We start from the raw sequence: 22,622 nt of genomic DNA, 5'->3' as shown, positions 1-22,622 counted from the left end.
TGTTTTTCTTCAACGTTGATGGGTTTCAGTGATTGGTTGATGTAGTTGTATTTGATGGTTGTATTGCAGTGGTGATTGATTTTGAGCTTCAATGTTATTGACCGGTCAACTCTGAAAATTTGATGAAACGTGGCCTAGATATTGTGTTGATGTATACCGGGAGTATCCAGTCTGAAAATTTATAAAACGTTGTCCCTAGAGAAAAAGTGAAGGTGGTAGCCTTTTGTAGGTCAATGCCCACATACTGGTAATAATATCATCCAGTACAAGAGCTAGGGGGTTAGAGCTCCCTTCGAGTAGAAGTTGGAAAATGAATGAAGGTTGTAGCCTTCAACAGGTAGATGTTTGCATACTGGAATGAGTCTGCACTAGTAGAAAACCTGTAAACACTTTTTAATAAGAATATTGAACACTGGGATGACAACAGCATGGTTTTTTCCCACATTGAGTTTCCACCTAAATAATCTCAGTGTTCATGTGTGCTGCTTATGTGTGTTGATATATTCTATTCTTACTGGAACTGTTTAATGCTTATTAAATGCATCACATTCTAATTTAAGTTCAACAAACATTGAATTAGTTGTTTTACAAGTTTATTATCTATATGTTGGTTTCATTCATTATAGTCGCAAACATATTTTGTTTGGTTTCTATGAAATCGTGTATACAATTTGAAAAAGAAAATTATTATTGTGAAAGTTTAAATATTGATTCACCCCCCCAGTATTTTTCCCAAAAAACTCAACCCATGATTTTACACGGGTTCTAAAGCATTTGTCTAACCAGGACTTCCAAGAACTAGTAACTCAACCCAAGCTAAAGGAAACATGAGAGCCAACCATAAAAGACAAAGAAATGAACCCACAACACCATGGTTGTCTAGGAAATGGAAAGGTTAGGAAAATCCACTTTCAATCTAGGAAATCCTCCATGCCAATAACGGATCATGACTAGTAGACCACATGCATACGCAATGCATGCCAAAACTAGTGAGGAAAACATATGTGCAACTTAATACCTACAAAAAAAACCCATTGTAGTTGTTGATCCTGGTGTCCTGTTGCACTTTCCTTCTCTTTATTTTCCTTCTTGGTCCAAAACTCCAGGTATGCCACACTCTCCAAGAGTGCTCCAAGAAAAATCTAAGTGGCAAAGATTATGAGAGAGAGAGAGAAGAGAGGGAGAGCTCCAAAACTAAATTGAAAAAATTTTGTGAACTCATCCTCATAAACCTTTTTACTAATGAGGCCTATGTTTTCTTCATTTTCCATTCCTTCATTTTCCTCCTCACATGCAACCTGTGACCTTTCACCTCCCTTTTCTTCTAATTTCCATTATCCTCATAAATAATGTGCCAAAATGCCATTTTGCCTTTCCAAAGCTTTTGCCATTGCCTTTGCCAATTTCCTTAGCCATCAATTAACCACCAGTGATCTCCATCACTATCATTTTTCCCATCATTCATATTTGAATAAGTGTCCCATCAACTGTCGTTGTTATTTTTCCTTTATTAAATTTTATTACATGGAATTTTCACGAGGGTGGTTACAAATGACTTATGTTAAATTATTCAAATTCACTGGCAATAACTTTTTCCTCCCTATGCAGTTGTTTTAGCTTCTCCTTTTTGACTTAGTACCCACCTTTCATCTTGTTGCACACAAGTTCATAATTGGTGTAGACAACAATTCCACTGGATCCATACTCCCTAGTTGTTCCTAATCCGTTTATCAATAAAATATAATATGATTAATTGTTTGTTGTCCTTCCACGTACATTCATTTTCCTTTGGATAATTTTGTTCATCACAATATTGTATAGCACATAAGTAATCACTTCTTGTCCTAGTTTGGGATAATAAGAAACTTCTATGCATAATAATGTCCATTTTTCAACCACGTTTAATTGGTTTTTTGATCCCTATAAAAACGGAATTAAATAAAATGAATAATATATTTATTTATTGCAAATTTCTTAGATTATGGCATAATGATGAAAAATAAATATATATTGTGATTGAACGATGGAATATTACAAGATTTATAGTGATGAAGTGCCCCAGTGGAATAATAACAGAATTTCACAAATCAATGTCTTTTGGGAAAATGTCGTAACAAATAGTGTCATGTTGGAATGGTTAGGAATATAATCCAAAATGTTCAATTAGGTTGGTTAATTTCATTAATCTAATAGATATAAACCTCTAATAGTGCACAAATTCCAAACATCATTTTATATTCTAAGTTTCATATCAAACATCATTTTATATTATAAGTTTCATATTGCAACACATTAAAGTAAGTGGATTGTGTTATGGCTTTATTTAGTGGTGGCAATGGTGTTTATCAAAGTGGGACTTAATGAAACTTCATAATCCTCTACCAATCCCTTGTCATACTTTGTAGAACATAATCTTCGCATATTAGTATGTCACATCAAATTTCTAGGTTGTATTACTAGATGGATTTTAGAGGTACTGCTCCATATCCCCTTCATACATAAAACTCTATAGAATATCTGAAGGGGAAAGAGTTGAATATATAATATTAAATTGAATGAAGCTTGAGCTCATTCCATCTCATTATGGGGCTCCCCGCTAGTCCTTGCCATATCTAAAGAATACCTATATGAAATGGATGTGTTAGATGAGCGACCACTTTAATAAATGAAAATAGGAGATAGTTAAATGATATTGAGGAATGGAAGTTCAATAATCTAACCTCCATCTTAAAATTATATTGGAAAGGAAATACTAACTATGAAAGCTATCCATGAAAAGTAATAAAGACTTATATGCATCTATGGACCTCAAGGGTCATGCCATGAACGATCCATTTTTATTTCCTATCAAAGAGCATTTACTAATAAATCATATATTTTCTGTCCCTGAGGAAATCATATCTTGTTTTATGAGTTGACTATGTCTAAAGGCCAGTGATTCTCTTCCATAGTACACCTAGGCAAATTAATAAACTAATATTTACTATTTTTTGTTAGCGGGGCCATTAGTTTTACACCACCTAAAAAATCACTAAAGTGTTGATAACATAGTTTAATGCGAGGATCCATTTCTTACATTGTAAATAGGGGTGCCACATCACCTATCTACCTTCGGCACCTTAGTTCAATTCAACAAAGATTGAGATGAGAAGAGACTAATATAAAGTAATTTACTAATACGTTCCTAATACACCTAGTATTTTAATGTAAACCCTTTTAAGAGAACTTTTATTATTATATTGTAAAAAAATCCCTTTCATGAGCATTTTCAGTGAGATATTATCATTAATCTAATATTCTTCATTTTTTTTGTAAGTGGTTTTAAGTACTCATGTTTTTGAACCCATTTATTGTAACTCATTATAAGAAATGAGGACTCCATTTTATATAATATGGGACTCTACTAATTTTCGATGATCAAATAGCAATAAATATCTTGTTTTAGTTTTTTTTACTGCAATCTCTGCTTTTATACAGTTGCTAATATTATGTAAAGGCTTTATAGTGGGTTGCTTGTCTAGTAGTTGTCCCTTGGATCTCTCCTCTAGGACTAACTTTCCCTTCACCAAGAGTATAGCAAAAACAAGTTATATAAGTATTAAAATAGAGATATCAAACCTATAATTTGATATTTTAAAAAACATTTTTCAATTTACGGTTTATCAAATATATTTCACACCAATATTAGATTTATTAAAACCATCAATTCAACATTAAGATTTCCAAGAAAGGTTTATTGTAACTTTTAATTGATGTCATCATTAATAAGTCGTATTGTTTGACTAATACTTTTGTATCTCCTTCCTTTATGGTTCCTATCATATGAGGGAATGTGGTTTGAGCCATCTAATATAAGAAAATAGAATGCTAATCTTCTATAAAATTACATAAATTAATTAGAAATGAATGAAACTTCATAAAAAAATTCTTCTAGATTAAAGATACCTCATCCTACATGTATATATTAATTATTATAGAGTTGAAATAAATAGGAAATTACTAATAATTTAAGATAACATAATGTTGCAAGGGACATATAACACGTATGATAAAATCAATATAATGATATCATAAATAGTGAAAAGAATTCTATTGAAAGACCTAAAAGAATACCAAAAGTAAAATCATCAGTTCAAAATTTTCACTATCATGCTAAAGCATTAAAACCATGTTAAAAATTGATTTTTTCCCTCACAAATTCTCAAGAAATTTAATTAGAACTCAATAAAATAAAAAGAGATTTTTATTCCCACTCTTGGCAAGCTCATTTGTGATGAGGAGAGAATAATATAAAGTAACTTACTCATGAACAAAGTGCAATACAAATTCCATTTTTTTTTGGTAAATGAAAATAAAAAATTATATTCTCACGGTAAGGATGGTAAGTGCAATGAAATCCAATCATAAAAGAAAATCCTTCACCAGATAGATGTCACCTATATTTTATTTAATTATAAAAACCTAGAGGTTTTGATTTCAATTGTTACCAATGGTCCCAAGTTATTAACTAACTAAAAAACTCTCGCCTTGAAATAAGCATTTAATGAAGTGAATTTAATGAATTTCTTCACATAAAATTTCAATTCAACGAACCAGTTCAAAAAAATATTTGGAATCATGTATTCAGCCCACTCACAACTCGAGTAGCGAATTCAAGTATCATTACATATCAATTTCTTCAACTACACAACAATTCATTTTCTCCAAAGCTTAATCCCAAATTTAATAGGACTTCGCACGACATAATATAATATACAAATTCCATATTCAAGTCAATAATGTAGACCGTTCATCCTTCAGAGCATTGAACCAACAAAATTTTGTTTATTGAATTCATCAATAAGAGAAATCAAGAATAAGTAATAATGTTTCCCTAACTAGTTTCTCAGTGGGACCTATATCTAGCCAGTCATGGGATATAATACAAACAACATGTCATGCAAGCTTGATATGGCACCTTTTCAAAATTGAGCGCACATTCAGATACTCGCTTGGACTAAAGGAAAATAGACTATGTTTCCCTATACTGATTTATGCAATTTCTCAATGGGACCTATATCTAACCAATCATGGAATATAATACAAACAACATGTCATGCAAGCTTGATATGGCACCTTCTCAAAATTGAGCACACATTCAGATACTCGCTTGGACTAAAGGAAAATAGACTATGTTTTCCTATACTGATTTATGCAATGGATTGGCTAGATAAAAACTAGCATATAATCCCATATCTATGGATACTATGGGATCTATTGCTCAAAGTTACATTTATGGAATTGGGTAACTTCAATTGCTGAGGGATATTACATTTCTTATTCCTCTTAACTCTATTCACAACCAATCCACGGGTTATTAAGAGTCATGGAGTTAATATCTTAGTCATTCATCTTGTAGCACCATCACTGAGATAGTTTTAAAGTCTCCCATATAAATTTAACAAATGAATTCAGAGAGAGAGAAAAGAAACATAATTGCGATGCCAATCGAATGGCTACCCAGCCCATCAAGAATCGAGGGTCCTCCAAAGACAAGAAGAATAAAAAAATCTCCTATGTACATATAATCAACAAAAAGAAATCATTCTAAACACACTGCTACATAGAGACAAAGAAACCCAACATTAGCCGGAAGGATTTCAGAATTTGTATTAACTAAACTAAACATGTGTGATGAATTCAGCATGATGGAAGCTTATAGGAAAAATTATGAACTCTTGTATGCACTTGTTAAGGCCAATACCTTACTATCAAATCCTATATTGCTTGTTTGGGGTTTTTTTCAAGAGGATCAATGTTTTAAACTAGGTTGTTGTTGAATGGAGGATTAGGGAGATGAGTAAATTAATTAGCAAGGTTGCATGTTGTTAATGCACATTGTATTATACGTTACTTTAAACTACGTTTTCATAAAATAAATATTGAAATGATTAAATATTACAATCTTCTTAGTGATTATATAATTAAAAACTAGATTATACTGATTTAATAACTAAATATTAGAATGTTACCAAAAAATTGTATGTCAGATTTTCCGAGCAAAGGGTGGAGGCCTTCCCACTAACCTTTCCTATTGTAACCAACATAGCTGCAAAAACCAAACAAAAATCACATAAAAACTAACAACAACAAAAAATCAACATAACACAAAAAAAGTTACTGTGCATTCGAACGAGACACAGACTAGTTGCACGACCTCCTTCGGCAGCCACAACGTCCTCCAGAAACCAACAAACCTGCAAAAGCCAAATAAAAATAACCTAAAAATAACACTGAGAAAATAAACATAGCACAAAAAACACAAAAAAGTTACTAGCGCTATACCTCCAAAAGTGCCCTGAACCAACTCTCCAACTACTGTGAACGAACTCTGAAACTACTATGAATGAACTCTCGAACAACTATAAATAAATGCAATAGAATTTTCGAACAACTACCAAAAATTCTACGAAAGACTAATGGTTTGCATATATATAAGAAAAATAACCAGAAAAGTATTTTCGGGTCTTTTTCGGCCAAAAAAGTTAGTTCGGCCGAAAAATCTTGTCGCGAGATTATTTCCCCACTAGAGAAAAACCGTTGCATGGATGTCATTAGTTTAAATGATCCGTTTTTCAGACGAAAAAAAAAATTAATTCTTCAACGAAAAAAATGGAAGTTCGGCCAAAAACTTTTAATTCGGTCGATCAAAAAAATACATAAATTAATTTTTGCTATACATCATATTATTAATATTTTTATGTATTCCAAATTTCATGTTCAAATACACGCCTTAGAATTAACTCTCACTATTACTTCTAAATATCAAAAAAATCAATTACCCAATATAAACTGACTGTAACACTTAAACATGAATAGATTGTAACAATTATATATAAATGGGAAAAAATAATCCATCCTTCGAAACAACACCCTAAGGACAAGTCTATGACAAATTGGCCAATGTTTTTGCAAATTAAAAGAACTCAGTAAGATATTTATAAATAGAAAACCTAACACATATATAAATGGAAAAGAATATCTATGCTTGGGAACGGAACCTTGTCCATGGTAAATTTATCCATTTCCAATAAAGCACACACCCACTTAAGAGTATCTATTTTTAAGGTTGCATAAGCACGCATTCATACTAGTGAACGAGATTGCTCAATATAAAGCCTAAATCGTCCAATATGCTATGCAAAATTGTGAAATATAAAAATATTATATAATTTGATGTGATGTACAATGTAGTATGAATGAGATTGCTCAATATAAAGCCTAAATCGTCCAATATGCTATGCAAAATTGTGAAATATAAAAATATTATATAATTTGATGTGATGTACAATGTTAGCACGTTGAAATATGAATAGATATTGCTAGTACCATAGTGAAATCGTAGTTCAGCTGCCGAAAAATTTAAAAAAAATTAACGTTTTCCTTAAGTAAATAACTCATCAAGGTCTCTCTAATAAAATTATATTATTATTCATATACAAGCAAATCCAGAGTGACATGTTAAACGTGAAATGATGTACTAAATCGAGTACTGCAATATTATTGTTAAAAAACGGGTATTGTAAGATGAATTATACCTTAAGACTATTCCGATGCATGGGAAAAAAGATCCGGAGTACTTTGTTAGTTCTCTGTGTTATAAGAGAGAGATTTACGATTGCAGACCAAATGATTTCTCCTATGTGGGTGGCTAACTTAGAATAACAAAGAGACAAGGAACACAATACTTTGCCTTAAAGTAAATAGATAATGGAGTGAGGCCTATCTAGAATCTTTCACATGCTTCACTCTTTTTTTAGCTTGGAAGCTCCAATTCCAACTTTGATTGCCAAAATTAAAACCTGCACACTCATATAGCATAGGCCAAGAAACTACGAGATCTATGTAATATCATCTAAGAAGTTCATTCAATAGATCAACATGGTATTGAAATAAGTGAAACAACGTCACTTATACGAAAATAATGAATTCTTTGCATTACTATAAATGGAATGAGATTACAACCATAAGTAGTAGTTGATCTTGTAGAAGAGCCCCTCCAATTTGTTGACTTGTCCTTTCCTTTCCACAATATGCACCTTCAATCACCGTAAATGCATGGAATGATGACCACTCACTACAATAACATAAGGGCATAATCATTGTCCAAAATCCAACCCCCAACCACATAGAAGGTTGGGAATATATAAAGAAGTATGGTACGTTGGAACTTCTTATCCAATTACTAATCTAGGATAAGAAATATTACTTTCATGGAGAGATAGGGTCAAAGGATAAATGGTGAAAACTCCAATGTAGGGAAGGATAGGATTCAAATGTTTTATCCATGGTAAGTAGTTGTAACAAGTTTTGGAAACTCCTAGAAGTGGAAGCTTCTGGAATCCCGATCATTCTCCCGGATTTCTAGAACCAACGCGGTTGCAAAGGGGAGCACACTGTTGGTGACCAATGTAGACCAAAGTGGAGAAACATGCTTGTGAATGCAACCGAGTAGGCTTATAGGGAGCGTTGGCCCTCAAACTCACTGAGATAAAGCCGTTTAAGGGTCAAACTCTGGGAAATGAAAGGTACATGCTTAGAGCTTTGTGCGAGATGGTGACAAGGGGGAATAGGATGTTGATTGATTCCATTAGGAGGCTCAGAGATCCGATGTGAAAAAGTGGCCTATAACACTCTACTTTGTAGTTGGTGAACAATCCATGTGTATAAGAAAAGCTAGTCTATGAAAAGCAACCATAAATCTCTTTGCAACTTCTGATTTACCGAATGGAAGCGAACACCCAATGGAATCCCAACTACATAATTTGTTGTAGTGTGAGACACCACTAAAAGAACTCATAATGATAGAAGATACTTCTAGGGAATGAATGACCAAATATAGCAGACCGACCGTCCAAAGTAGTGGAAAGTGCCTCCAAAGTGGCCAATGATAGCTCTGTCATGCTTCAGTCTCCACCCGAAAGAAGCTTAATCAAATGGAAATCCAGACCTCCTTTTGCTATCTTGGTAGTACTTTTGGGTATGGTACATAAAAGAAATAATTGCTTCAAGCTCACCTTTATGGCGCAATGATATATATAATCCTCTTCAAATAACTTCACCAATACGTATGTGATTCCTTCTCTCAATCCAATTCCTATGGCAGAATTTCTGTCGCTTTCGGATTTTCCACAATGGATGCTACATTCATTCTGGCCTCCATAGTGCACTTTTCTAACACCCCTTATAGGGTTTCAGTATAGCAGGCCTCATGAAGACCAAAAATAAAGTTAGTCTTTTTTATCTGAAAATATTTCCTGTTAGAAATCATGTTGTTCATAATTTTCTTCCGGAAATAAAAAAACGATGAAGAAACAATCGATCTAGCATTACACAAAGAGCATGCCCTAGTGTGATTAAAATTGAAAACAGTTAACATATGACATGAAAATGTTGATTATGTATACCTTTAAAGATCAACAGCCCATCCCGTCGAGGAAACCTCTATCAACTAACTTGCACATATGTTATTGACATTCTTACTAGGACAAAAATACATCTGCAAAACTTAATGGTAAATGACCAGATCATATCAACGTACGATATAGAGGTTTTCGCTATTTTCACGTAACTATAACGAGTTGTTAATTTTTTTCCTTTCAATATTATGGCGAAAGTTCAAACCTGGTGGGCTTAGGGAACTTATAAGGTCGGTTAAGTTGATAAAACTGAGGATGGCCAACTAATTCGTTCACTTATGTTATATTTTCCAAATGTATTTAGTTACATGATAACAATGCAGTGAAAGTATCAAGTGTAGCATGGAATAATGCTTGGTAAGGTTATGTAAATTCATATTCGCGATGATAATCACAAGTTCAACTATTGAAATACATGTTCATCCATTAAGTTGCACGGAAATGTTATTTATTATAGAGGAAATTATGAGTTGAAACTTTAAAGAAATCATTTCAAGAATGGAGCATCTTAGTTTAGTAGAATATTTTGAACCTGTTTGAACCGCCCCAAAAAGATAGTGGTGTGTATGGTAGAAAATTATTTTGAAATTATTATTGGTATTTATGGATGATAAGAAAATTCAAATTCCGAAAGAGTAGTTTAAATAAAGTTAAAAGCTTAAAAGAGATAGATTTAATTGTGGAATGTTCGGAGATATATTTAATGATGGAAAGTTAGGAGTTTTAATATATTATAGTCTAAGGTTTAGTGAGGGTTTAATTAAAATTTTTGGGTGGAAGTTAAAGTAGTGGTGGAACACTCTGATGGGGGTGCCAAATTGTGGTACAGGAAATGGATGACGGCTCTCAACCCTATGCCCCATTCGTCACATGGGAAAATGGATTGCCTCACAATTGGATCACATTCGTTAACTCATAAGGAGTCACTCTCATATGTAGTATAACTTATGGCATTAACAAAAACATCAAGGGTTATGCATCGGAGGTATGGATGGTGGCTAAGACGACGAAAATTGGGTACCCAATTCCATTTATGTGTAAGGATGTTGGTTGGGAATATTCTCTATTCATTCACAAATCTACTCTCCTCATCATTGAGCTCGGGTCTTACCATTGTAGAAGAGTAGGAAGTCTTTGAGCAGTTTTGTGGTGTAGACGTGTGCAAGCAAGAGATGCTGATAAGTGGTGACAATAGGGTGGTGAGGGACAGTGCTAACCTTGTTCCGTGGACATCATTCGTGGTGGTTCTATGGGTAATTCACACTGACTCAAATGCTTTGGTTGTCTTTATTATTCTTCTCTAGTTATTTGGATTATGTGTTGTGTTTGGAAAGCTAGGTGTGGTGTTTCAGATTTGAGGCTTGTAGAAGGGTCTTGTAGGATTCCCTTCCTAACCAAATTGGGGAAGGGTGGAAATTTAGAGTGGAATTGGTATAGATTTAACTTGGACTTAAGGGGGTCAATTGGTATTCATGGAAAAGGGTCATATATTAGTTCATTGTGGGGTATTGTGAACCCCAACTCTTTACCTTTTTTTGTGTGGGAGAGGAGGGGCGGCGGGGTTGTAGACCTCCTTTTGTCTAGGTTTGAAGTGGCATTTCGTCACAAGGTGATGTATTTTCTTTTTTATTTGGATTTCCTACTAGTGGTTAGTATAATTTCAGTCTGGCTGTGTAGAGTGGCCTGGGGGTCATTGGAAATTTGCACAAGAATCGTTATTAGTGCTTACTTGCAACAACTTAGTTTGGGTAAAGAGCATGTTGTTGTAAGGTATCCTTGGGTGAAAGAGGGAAACTGTGAAAGGCCGAGCTAGAATTTTTCACATGAGAGTAGGAATTTCGGGAAGAACATGCACAGAGTTCAGAGATGCCAACAGCCTCAAGAGTGGGGTCTTGGAAAGACATTAGATCCACTATTTCCTTTCTCCCTTCCTCAGGATGGTAGCTCCCCCTCTCACGATAATATGGTGCATATACTCCAATAATTTCACAATTCATTGGTCCATATCAACCGAGCATGCCAAGGGGACCATAACAACATCATTGACATCATGGACCACCTGTAACTAGATTTTGGGTAACACATGACATATTGGTGATCCTTTCGCATTGGCAGAGGAATTCTCAGGAGTAATTGAACTGGTCAGAAACCCGAATTGCTCACATGCAAGGTCAGTCCATTCCGAGTTCAAACCCCCGTCTCCTCTAGGTTAAACTCGAGAACCTCCAATCCTGGAAAATTCAGATGAGAATGAATGTGTGTAGGTTGTTTTTTTTGTTTTTGCCAATGGATTTTGGTTAGTGTTTGTAGATATTTGTTTCTATGGAAATATATCATTTACTTGGGCTTGCCCTTGTTGGTGTTGGCTAATAAATCTAGTAAGAATGACACCAACAACATTTTGAAAGAAACCATGAAATGATGTAATCTCAAGAAGTAATGGAAATCCTAAATTTACAAAAAACAAAATAGAACATTTAAGCAAAACCAAGAAATAATACAAATCTCATCCTCTTGTATTCTATGCATGTGAATTAAAGACAATCCATATTCTTGAAATTAAATTATTCTAATTATAATTTAATTTATTAACATAAAATTAAACTAATAAAATTTAAAATATTATGTGGTAAGTTTTTCAAGTGATAGTTTTAATAAATCAAACTAATAAAATTTAAAATATTATGTCTTCAGTTTTTCAAGTGATAGTTTTAATAAATCAGGGTAGAACTATCTTAATTTAGGATCATTTAAGAGTCAAGGGGAATCAAATTTTTGGAGGTGAAAACCTCTTTTTTTAGTGCAAAACTTGAGCAAAGTTTTGCACCTCTAGAGTTTTGATCCCTCATAGATCCAAAGTTAAGATGGATCTATGTTGGTTTATATATCAGAAATAGTTTTTTTTCACTTTGGTTAAATTCAACTTGTCTAATTTTTTTTTTTTAAATACACTAATTATTTTTTACTTCGATAAAATTTACCTCACACTAACATAATTTTTTCACTCAACATTTTACTTTTGTAACTATTCAAATTCCAATTTCATGTAACATTTTGCAAGTAACACAAAATATTTTAGTTGTGTAAGTATTCTAATCTCATTCAACATTTTACATATAATAGGAGCTAGAATTTTAGTTTTCTAAGTATTCCAATTACACATAACATTTTACAGATAGTAAGAGTTGACTTATGATTTATTAGTTATTGGAATGGGGAATCAAGTGTTGGTCATATTTATAAGGTGGTGAGTTTGATGACTTATGATTTATTAGTTATTAGAATGAGGAATCAGGTGTTGGCCATATTTACAGTTTGGTGAGTTTGTCTCCCTCATGTGAAGCAAAACCAAATTTACAGACAAATAATTTCATTTTATTATTGTAAGTTGCAATATATATATATATATATATATAGAGAGAGAGAGAGAGAGAGAGAGAGAGAGACTTTAACTTTGTAATGATATTTATACTCTTTTTGTTTTCTTGAATTCTTCCCAAACTTAATTTCTTTTGAGATTAACAATATAACTGTGTATATGTTCTTTCTGTTAAAATGTTTAATTGAACAATGTATTCAATATTATTCTTTATTTTTTCAATATTTTTTTAACGAAATGAAAACATCTCCCTCGTATCCTTCCATTAATTAGCCTACATAATTTTTTTAAAATAACATTACATGAAAGCATCTCCATCATATTATTTATTTTTTATTAATTAGCGAACATATAATTTATTTTTATTTTTACATAATGTTACCTCACAACATCTCCCTTATGTACCAGGTTGTAGAGTGCCTCTCAGCACAGAAAACATAAATAATCATAATCATATCATCAATGCATAATATTTTTCAACACATTAACATTTAGAAAAAGTAATCATTCATTCACACACACACACACATACATATATATATATATATATAATTTATAATTTAAAAAATTATATATATATATATATATATATATATATATATATATATATTAATATTATAAATCTTTCTATAAAATGTCACATTAAAAATGTATATATAATATTAAATAAACCATTATTTTAATGTTGAAAAATATTGTTTTCTACATTTTATCTTGTTCTGGATGTGATGTTATGAAAGTGCATCCTAATTAAAAAAAAAAATTGCTAGATTAGTATTACTCATAGGATTCTTACAAACCAACCAAGATGCATATTAACTCTAGATCTCTCAAGCACTTAGAGGGATCAAATCTCCCAAGGTGCAAACTGATTTTTGAGTGAAAAACTTGGGTAAGGTTTTAGCCTAGAGAGATTTAATCCCTCTCAGCCCTCGATAACAAAAATTACAACATGCTTCCATTATATGTTAATCTAAACCTAAAGAGTATTTCTTTACAAATTAAAAACTACACTTAGGAGTCTAAATAATAAAATGATTTGCAATCATGTACATCTTAGCCAATAGTACATGATTGTAAACATCAAAAAACACTCTTAAGATGTCTAATAATGTGTGTTACTTGTATTAGTAATTTCACAATAATAATAATTTAATGTGGAATAATAAAAAAATGGTTATTATTATTATTATTATTATTTCACATTTTGATATTTTTGGTTGAATTTGAAAATAAAATTTTCAATAAGATTGTGATTTAAAACAAATGTGTGATTTTTGGAGCACTTAGATTGTGTATATTACACAACTCAAATTTATGATTCCAAACAATCTTCATCAAATTTTTCACAAAATCAACCAAAAAATATAACCCTCGTACAACCCAAAAAAAAAAAAAACTCCACTATTTTCTTCTCTATTTTCCATTCAAATATAAAAAATTTAACATTAAAAACATTGAATAATTAAAATCCACTATTTTCTTTTCTATACTTCATTTAAATATCAAAAAGTTAACATTATATTTCTCAGAATAAAATAAACATATATTACACAATATTCAGTCTTATCCTAAATGTTTATTATCATTGACTTTTTCTATCTTTCCTAAGTAATGTATGAGTCACAAAAAGTATGCATAAGTTATGTATTTCTCTCATAAGACCTTCATGTGCATATACACGTTTATTCATAACTACACGAGTTTCTTCCTATGCATAACTTGGATGAGAAATTTATCAAGAAATAAATAAAGATCAAATTCCTTAAAAATCTAGAAACTTTTCTTATATTGCAAAAATTAAAGAATTATTTTGTACATATAAAGACTTCATCCATCATAGTGCTTCACTGATCTGATTTCAACTGAATCCAAGTTGGTTACAATCGTGAGTAGTTATGCTAGCAATATAGTTGTATTTAAATTTTTTTCCCAAATCATCAATCAATACAATTAATCATCACTAAAGGGAAAATAGGAATTTTTAGGAAAATCATAAAAAATTCAAGTATCGATTCCTCTTATCATTCTTTTTCCCATAAAATTCACCGATAAGTATATATTTGAGCTGTCGATGGTCCCTTGAATTATGCATTTAAAGGAACATTTATAATCTCTATCACCTAGGAATAACATGCATTTATTACCTTGTTTATTATGCATTTTATGAGTTTACAAGTTATTCCTCAAGTGTTAATAAGTGTGTGTTAAAGAGATTCAACCATACTAATGACTTTTGTGATCCTTGGTAGTCTTAACATGTGAAATTGGATATGTTTTTGAAGGCCAAAAAGCTGCTCCAACAACCCCTAGAAGACTGCCATGAATATAGGGGTCTTGTCCTCTCAGGTACCAACATACACCTCCAAATCACTAAAATATCAAATCTATTAGTGGTTAGAGAGAAGTTGGTTGTGCAACAAGCCCTAGGGAACGCGTTACCATGATTCTAAGGATTTTTTGTGAGAAGAGAAATATTCCTATTAAGGAGGTTGCTTTGTCAAAATTTAACATAAGAGGGGGAACTCTAACTAGTGAACAAAGTCTTTTGGAGAGGAAAATAATCATATTGTTACTCTAAAGTCTTGTAGCTTTTAATTCGAATTTCTATAATGACATTTTTTCATTAATGAAAAGGCTCTTCCTTTCTATTCTAAGTTGATTTTATTCAAGGTTCTTGATCACCTTGGGGAGGGACCACCCGAAACCACTCTAGAACACTTCTTGTACTTATTGAATTTTAATTTCACATGTTTACTCAAGTTGTTATCATTTGTATTTTCTATAAAATGACATTAGCATAGTTTGATGTTCTTTTAGATGCTTGGAATATGAGATGTATTAGTTTACAAATGATGGTTATAGTTTCCAAGAGTTATAATTAGCTTATTTCACCTTATGACATCTTTGTTTCATTAGATCACTACACTCATATCATTTCTAGAGTTTCTTGTAGAGTTGTAGGTGTTCCTGTAGAAATATAGGGCTTCTTGTATAACAAACCCAAACACTCTACCTTGGCATCATTCCTTAATATTTCTTGTTGGTGATTTTCAAATCACCTTAGTTTGTAAACTTTGCATTATTATGTGAAATAGGAGGAAACAAGGAATAAGTCATCATCGTAGCTTCATTTCCTTTGTTACTGCCACTTTATTTTTGCAATTTCAATTCCTACACTTTGATTCTTGAGTTCTCACCTCCTGCTAGGATAGACCATTGAAGGTGACTACTCATAAGCATGATCACATGTTTGGTTTATCAAGAGAGAAATTGTTATAGAATAGTGTGCATTAAGGGAAATGAAAAAACTTAAATGGCATATGCAATGTAAAATACCTCTTAAGTTTGTATGAACCACAAATTAACATATTAAAGTTGAGACGCCCAAGGTTACAAGACTGTCGATATATGACTGAGGGACATCCCCTTTTGGCATCATTGTCAAGGAGGTATCAAGGTTTGTAAGATTTCTTTGTTCCCTCATCATAGAAAAAGATAAAATTGTATTTTTAAAATCATGCATACCTCAGAGACTCAAAGAAAAGACATGGATTTTTTGGTCAAAAAATCCTTCTTTTGAGCCTCTAAGTAGCAATCAACATTATTTAGTTGAGTGTATAACATTTCCTTTCACAATAGATAGCTTTGAGACTTATCTATAAGGGTAAGCTTTAGAATGTGAAACCCTTTTTGGAGGTAGATACCCATCTCATTATACGTTGGCTGGAAATGGAGACCCGCTTAAGGTTTTTTAGTTTCCCACTACGGAAACCAATGGGAAAGCTAGAATTAAATGTATGATTCGATCTATACTTCTCCACTTGTATAGACTAACCATTGAGGATTCTGAAACTTTTTTATTCGAGTTTTTTGTGGTCTTTAGAAGTTCTGACTATCTTATTTATGAACATAACTCATTATCTTTCCTTTTATTGTTAAGAATGCAACTTTAAGGAAGTTCATGAGCCTTTAAGGGAAAAACATTAGAACTTGGGAGAAAATGAAACAAGCCTTCAAAAACAATTATAAAGGCTATTGTTTTTCCAAAAACAAAAGGGATGATATATTTTGGATGACCTCATGAGATAATAAATCCTTCAAGGATTTTGAAGAAAGATTTTAAATGAGCTACAAAATACCACACAACTACATACTAGATGATGACTCCTTGACACTTGTTATATTATCATGTGTAAGGGAACATTTGATGGAAGCATTAAATTTATTAGTTAATGGAGACATTTATTAGCTAGAATATGCTACTATCAAGCATGCTTTGAAAATTCATTGAAAGGCTACTTCTTCCCTTATTATTACAAAAAATGAAATTGGTGGAATATTAGAAGAAATGAAGAAAATAACCATGCACTCACTAGCCCTACAGAGGGACACATTGTAGGCTAAGAAAAAGAAACAAGAGATAGAAATGGCATTAGTTGTCTTTGATCCCAAGTGTACCAAAAGGCACCCTTAAAATAAGTTCCCACTTAATAATATAGAAGTAGGTGCACTTTCTAAAGAACAACTCTCTACTTACAATTCCCTTCCTCACTAGAATTGATAGTTATCTACCAAGGAACCAAAGTTGACATTCAGTCACTATGTTTCATCAACCAGAAGATGCTAGTGTCAATAATTCTTTGTTAACAAGGAATGTTATATAACTCTTACTAGTATTTCAATAATTACCTTGCACACTTTCATCCACAACCTTAGTGCCCACATGGCTGTCACCTTGGTCCACGCATCGAACCCCATGTTAGTACCCAAGCTAGTCTGTCATCACTCACCAACCATTCTAGAATTGGTCTCCTGAATGGAATAATTATTCTAAATGATGTAGGCCTCCTATGGCTCAAGCATTGGCCTTAATTCATCCTCCTCAACAACTAGAATGCGTCAAGACACTGCTCAACTAAAGCAGCCTCAACTTCCTACCCATTTCACCTAAATCCTAATAATAAACAAATAGAAGTTGTTTATTATCGTGAGATTGCTTACTAGAATTATTGCTTGGCAGCTCAAGAGATAAACCTTAGATCATGGAATGTCCTACGAGAACCTCCTCAAGCTTCCCTATAAGAATATCCCTGGAAGGAAGAAGAGAAGAGAAGAGAAACGTAGACCTCAACAAATTCCTCCTTTTGCTAAGAGAATGGCCACTAAAAATCCACATACATGTGAAGAGATTGAACTCTTAATGGAATTAAATAATTTATATGTTAAGATACCTCTATTATATGTCATCAAATATGTTATCATATACAAGAAGTTTATCAAGGAAGAATGTTTCAAAAGGCTTGGAAAAAGAAAATGCGATGCCACTACAATCAATGTCATAAGACAATTAGCTAATCTAATGTTTGAAAGATGATTGTTCCCAAGCACTGGGATCTTCTTAGCTCGGTCATTGGTATGTATATCAATCAAATAGCAGTTCCAAAAATCTCAATTGACCTAGGAGTTGCTATGAACATCATCGCTAGGGATGCGATGCTTACACAGAATCTTTCGGACCCCTAAAATAAAGCAATATTTAGCCTCTGTCTAAATTACTCATGTTTATGATAGACAACTTAAATACTTCCACTCAAATTTACTATTTCAGTTGTTTTTTCACCCGGCACTTTTCACGTTGTTTATTTCGTCACCATCACAGAATTTCGGGCATGCTTGCCATAATATGAATGCATAAATATATTGAGACTCATAACTGGAATGAACTAATGTGATTATAGCATGACGAAACTACGTGTCAGCTATCGCAGTTTTGACAGATGGCAAGGCCGCTGCCATCTCCGAATTTAAAACATCGACTGGTCGGTGACGTGACGTCGCACGACTCTGTAACGTACGCAAAACATCTTATCACCGTACGCAAAACATCTTATCACCGTTCCGTTCTTGGAGATTCATAATTTCAATAGAAAACCTTCAAGTGTCTTGCGTCTTTGACCGAGATAGGGTCGAACCAGTCTATATGTTTATACCATAACAAACTACTTCCCGGAAAATTGAGGCTTTTGTGATTTATTATAAGGCTTTTGTGATTTATTATAGTTATAAGAAGAATTTTGGCGAAAATTATATAGAAATATTTTTGTTTACGCGTTAGAACTAAATAATGTGATTGATGGTCAGAACAAATTGAAGAAACACATCCAGTCTAACATGTTAAATAATCTAAACAGAAATTCCAAGGACTACCCTCCTTTCACACGGAACTAGATTTTCTAAACTCAACGAATGCTACTAGATCACCATTTAAAAAAATAGAATCTTTTACAACAGGATGCTGCGAGCACGTTCTATTGAATACTGATTAGAGTTATGATATTTCTAAATCAGAATGATATTTTTCTTTTGATTTTTTCGGTAGATAGTAAGTATCTTCTTCGCCGATCTCGAATAGTGAATTCAGACGTTTTATTCAGCTGAATTGCATCCTCCATCTTGCTGTTGTTACCGTTAATCATAAATTGGAGGTAATCATGCTGCTCCAAGGCTCTTTTTAACGCCTTAGTGCGTTGTTTCACCCACTTGAATTACTGTGAATTTAACAGAAGTTTGCCTTAGAATTGATATTGCCACTGCATTCTGATGTTTGGCTTAGAATTGATATTGCCACTGCATTTTGTTTATGCAATTGTTTGGTACCGGGCAAAAGATATTTCCTAAGAAAAGCAGCATCCAGGGAGCTGACTTTTCTTACGATGTCCACGCATAGTGAGCGTGCCTCGTTTCCCGTGCAGAGTTTCAATGAAATCACCCTATATAATGTATTACTATATTATATTATTATTATTATTATATTATTGATTATAACTTTTTTAATATTTTTTTTATTAATATTTTTTTTTTCATTATTATTTTTTAAATAAATTTTTTTGGTAAAAATCATATGGTAGAATTTTTGGGATGTTTTTTGGAGTCAACAAAACATGATGAACCACCTTTGTTGGTTCAAAACCGTTGGCCAAAAAAATTCTCTCATGTAATTTCAAAAAACTTTGTTTAATTCATTATAGATCGCAGAAGCTTAAATACAAAATTTTTTATCTTTGTTAATATATTTTCTATAATATTTTTCATCCTATAATATTAATAACATTATTGTATAATTATATTTATATTTAATTATACAATAAATTTCTATACTATTTATTATCATATACTATTTATTATCCTATAATATTATTTTTTATTTTTTATTGTATAATTATATTTATACTTAATTATATATATTTATTATAATATTTCTTATCATATAATATTATTATTGGTTATTGTATAATTAATTATATATATTTATTATATTTGAAAATATAATTTTATATTTATTTATTATGGACATATTTTCATTGGATTTATTTTATTTATGTTGACTTATGGTTCTTATGTCTAAAATCTTTAGATTACTAATAATTTCTTTATCTTATATAAATCTTCCTTCTAACATTTTGTTCCATTATATTTACTTTAAATTTACTATTTCGAAAATATAATATTGAAATATTTTCTTCATAATTAACACTGAAATATTAAAAAAATATTTTATATTAACTCAGGAAAACTAACACATCTCCCTGACGTCTGATTGTATAAAACACCTTGGTTGTATGCCAAATTGCCTAATTTCCTACCTGATAAAATCAGCCACCCAAATAGTTATAAATAGAAAATAGCATTGTCGCATGAGGATACCTTTGTTGGGTATTTTAGATGCAAAATACCAAAAACAAACAATGTAAAACACAGGAAGACAAAAAAAATTCACTGAGGAACAGAGTATTTCACCACCATTCAAAAAAAAATTCTAAGAATTTACTGAACTGGGTTTACTGCTGTAAATCCCCTTTTACATTCACTGCTGTAACAAAAAAAACTTTACTGCTGTAAAAACTCCATTTACTTTTATTGATGTAAAACTCCTTTTACATGCTGCTGTAAAACAAAACAAATTACATAATCCCCGCACTGTTGTGCATTTTCACTTTACAAAGAAAACAAAGGTCAAAAAAACAAAAACAACATCCGCTCCACCATTTGCGATTTTTCACTTTTCTTCACCACCAGTAAAAGGAACATACATATTTTTAATATACGATCCCACGGTTTTTCATTTTTACATTATGCAATGGTATGCATCACCATAGCTTTCATGGAAGTCAACCTTTTTTTGCTGCAGCAAAAAAAAACTTTTCGCCACTGCCCGCGGCACTACACTATATTCTATATATATATATCTAAACCTATGTATCTGACCAAAAACATAAAAAGAACAAAAACATATGTGCCGTAAACAAAAAATTAAATCATATACCAACTCTCAACAAACAACAATAAATTCATTAAATTCCTTTCGGCGGTGAACGGAATGTCTAATACTCCACGCAATATTTAATTTGCTGCAGGCCTGTGCACCTTTAGGAGATCGACTGCGGAGGACACGGGAGCTGATCTTACGGCGGAGAAAGATATCGGAAGCCCTCACATGAGTGAACGATAGCTCCCGATATGTCAGAGTTGCCTACGTCAGGCGAGAGCCACGTGCCAGCACCAAAACGCATCGGAGCAAAACATACGGAAACAGCTTTTCGTGGGAAGGCGGTGCGATGAGCTCTGGCCGGTTTTGTGGTTTTCATGCTGGTGGTTTTGGGCTGCGTACGTAAGCAGCGTTGAAATTACGATTTCAACACTCCCCTTTAATTTCAACAGCTGGGCATTCGGTCATACCGAGACACTTCCTCAAAAATTCAAAGCTCTTCTGATCCAATGGCTTTGTCAAGATGTCTGCTACCTGTTCTTGAGTCCTGCAATGTTCCAAGACAATTTCTCCATTGTTCACCAATTCTCTGATGTAGTGAAACCTTGTATCAATGTGTTTCGTTCTTTTATGAAACACTGAATTCTTTGACAATGCAATAGCTGAGCTATTGTCACAAAAGATCACTGTCGCTTTTGCCTGCTCTTGGCCTAAGCTTCTCAACATTCTTCTCATCCACACTGCTTGACATGCTGCTGCTGTAGCTGCCACATATTCAGCCTCTGCTGTAGACAATGCTACAATGGACTGCTTCTTAGAAGCCCATGAAATGGCTCCTGAACCCATATTAAAAACATAACCGGAAGTGCTCTTCCGATCATCTACACTTCCAGCCCAATCGCTGTCAGTGTATCCAACCAAATCTGAATGTTCTGAGGCATGATATAAAATTCCAAACATTTTAGTGCCTTTGACATACCTCAAAATTCTCTTTGCTGCCTGCCAATGTGCCTCCTTTGGCCTCTCCATAAATCTGGAAATCAAACTAACAGCATACATTAAATCAGGCCTAGTTGCTGTTAAATACATAAGGCTGCCCACAATGCTTTTGTAGAGGCTAGGATCAAAATCCTTGCTGCTGTCCTTTCTGCTGAGCTTTAATCCCATCACTGTGGGAGTGATTGCTGCCTTGCATTCTTCCATCTTAAATCTACCCAAAACTTGATCTACATATCTTGCTTGAGATATAAAAATTCTTTTTTCATTTTGATCTACTTCTATGCCTAAGAAGTATCTCAACAAACCCATGTCAGTCATTTCAAATTCATCCTTCATGACTGATTTAAAATTCTCAATAAGATAAATATCATTTCCAGTGAAAATAACATCATCTACATACAAGACAACAATTAAAATTTTACCATCCTTTTCCTTGATGTAGACTGTGGGTTCTCCTTCACATTTGTCAAATTCATTATCCAATAGATATGAATCTATCCTGCTGTACCATGCTCTT

General features: G+C 32.7%; 1 protein-coding gene across 1 annotated transcript in view; it reads right to left on the bottom strand.

The window, feature by feature from the left end:
• The window catches only part of LOC149165526 (uncharacterized), a 77,444-nt gene extending 59,846 nt beyond the window's left edge, over window positions 1-17,598 (bottom strand). Inside the window, exons 1-3 of the mRNA XM_089429844.1 lie at window positions 17,530-17,598; window positions 6,185-6,236; window positions 6,066-6,088 (exon numbers count right to left, since the gene is read on the bottom strand). Of these exons, the coding sequence (XP_089285970.1) occupies window positions 6,066-6,088; window positions 6,185-6,236; window positions 17,530-17,598 (144 nt within the window). The remainder of the gene's footprint in view (window positions 1-6,065; window positions 6,089-6,184; window positions 6,237-17,529) is intronic.
• Between the last annotated feature and the right edge of the window lie 5,024 nt (window positions 17,599-22,622).

This window comes from Pinus tabuliformis, chromosome 5_1 (assembly GCF_031772625.1).
Source record: "Pinus tabuliformis cultivar Carrire ecotype Pingquan chromosome 5_1, CPIR1, whole genome shotgun sequence".
Lineage (NCBI taxonomy): Eukaryota > Viridiplantae > Streptophyta > Pinopsida > Pinales > Pinaceae > Pinus > Pinus tabuliformis.
This window is presented reverse-complemented; position numbering and strand designations above follow the sequence as displayed.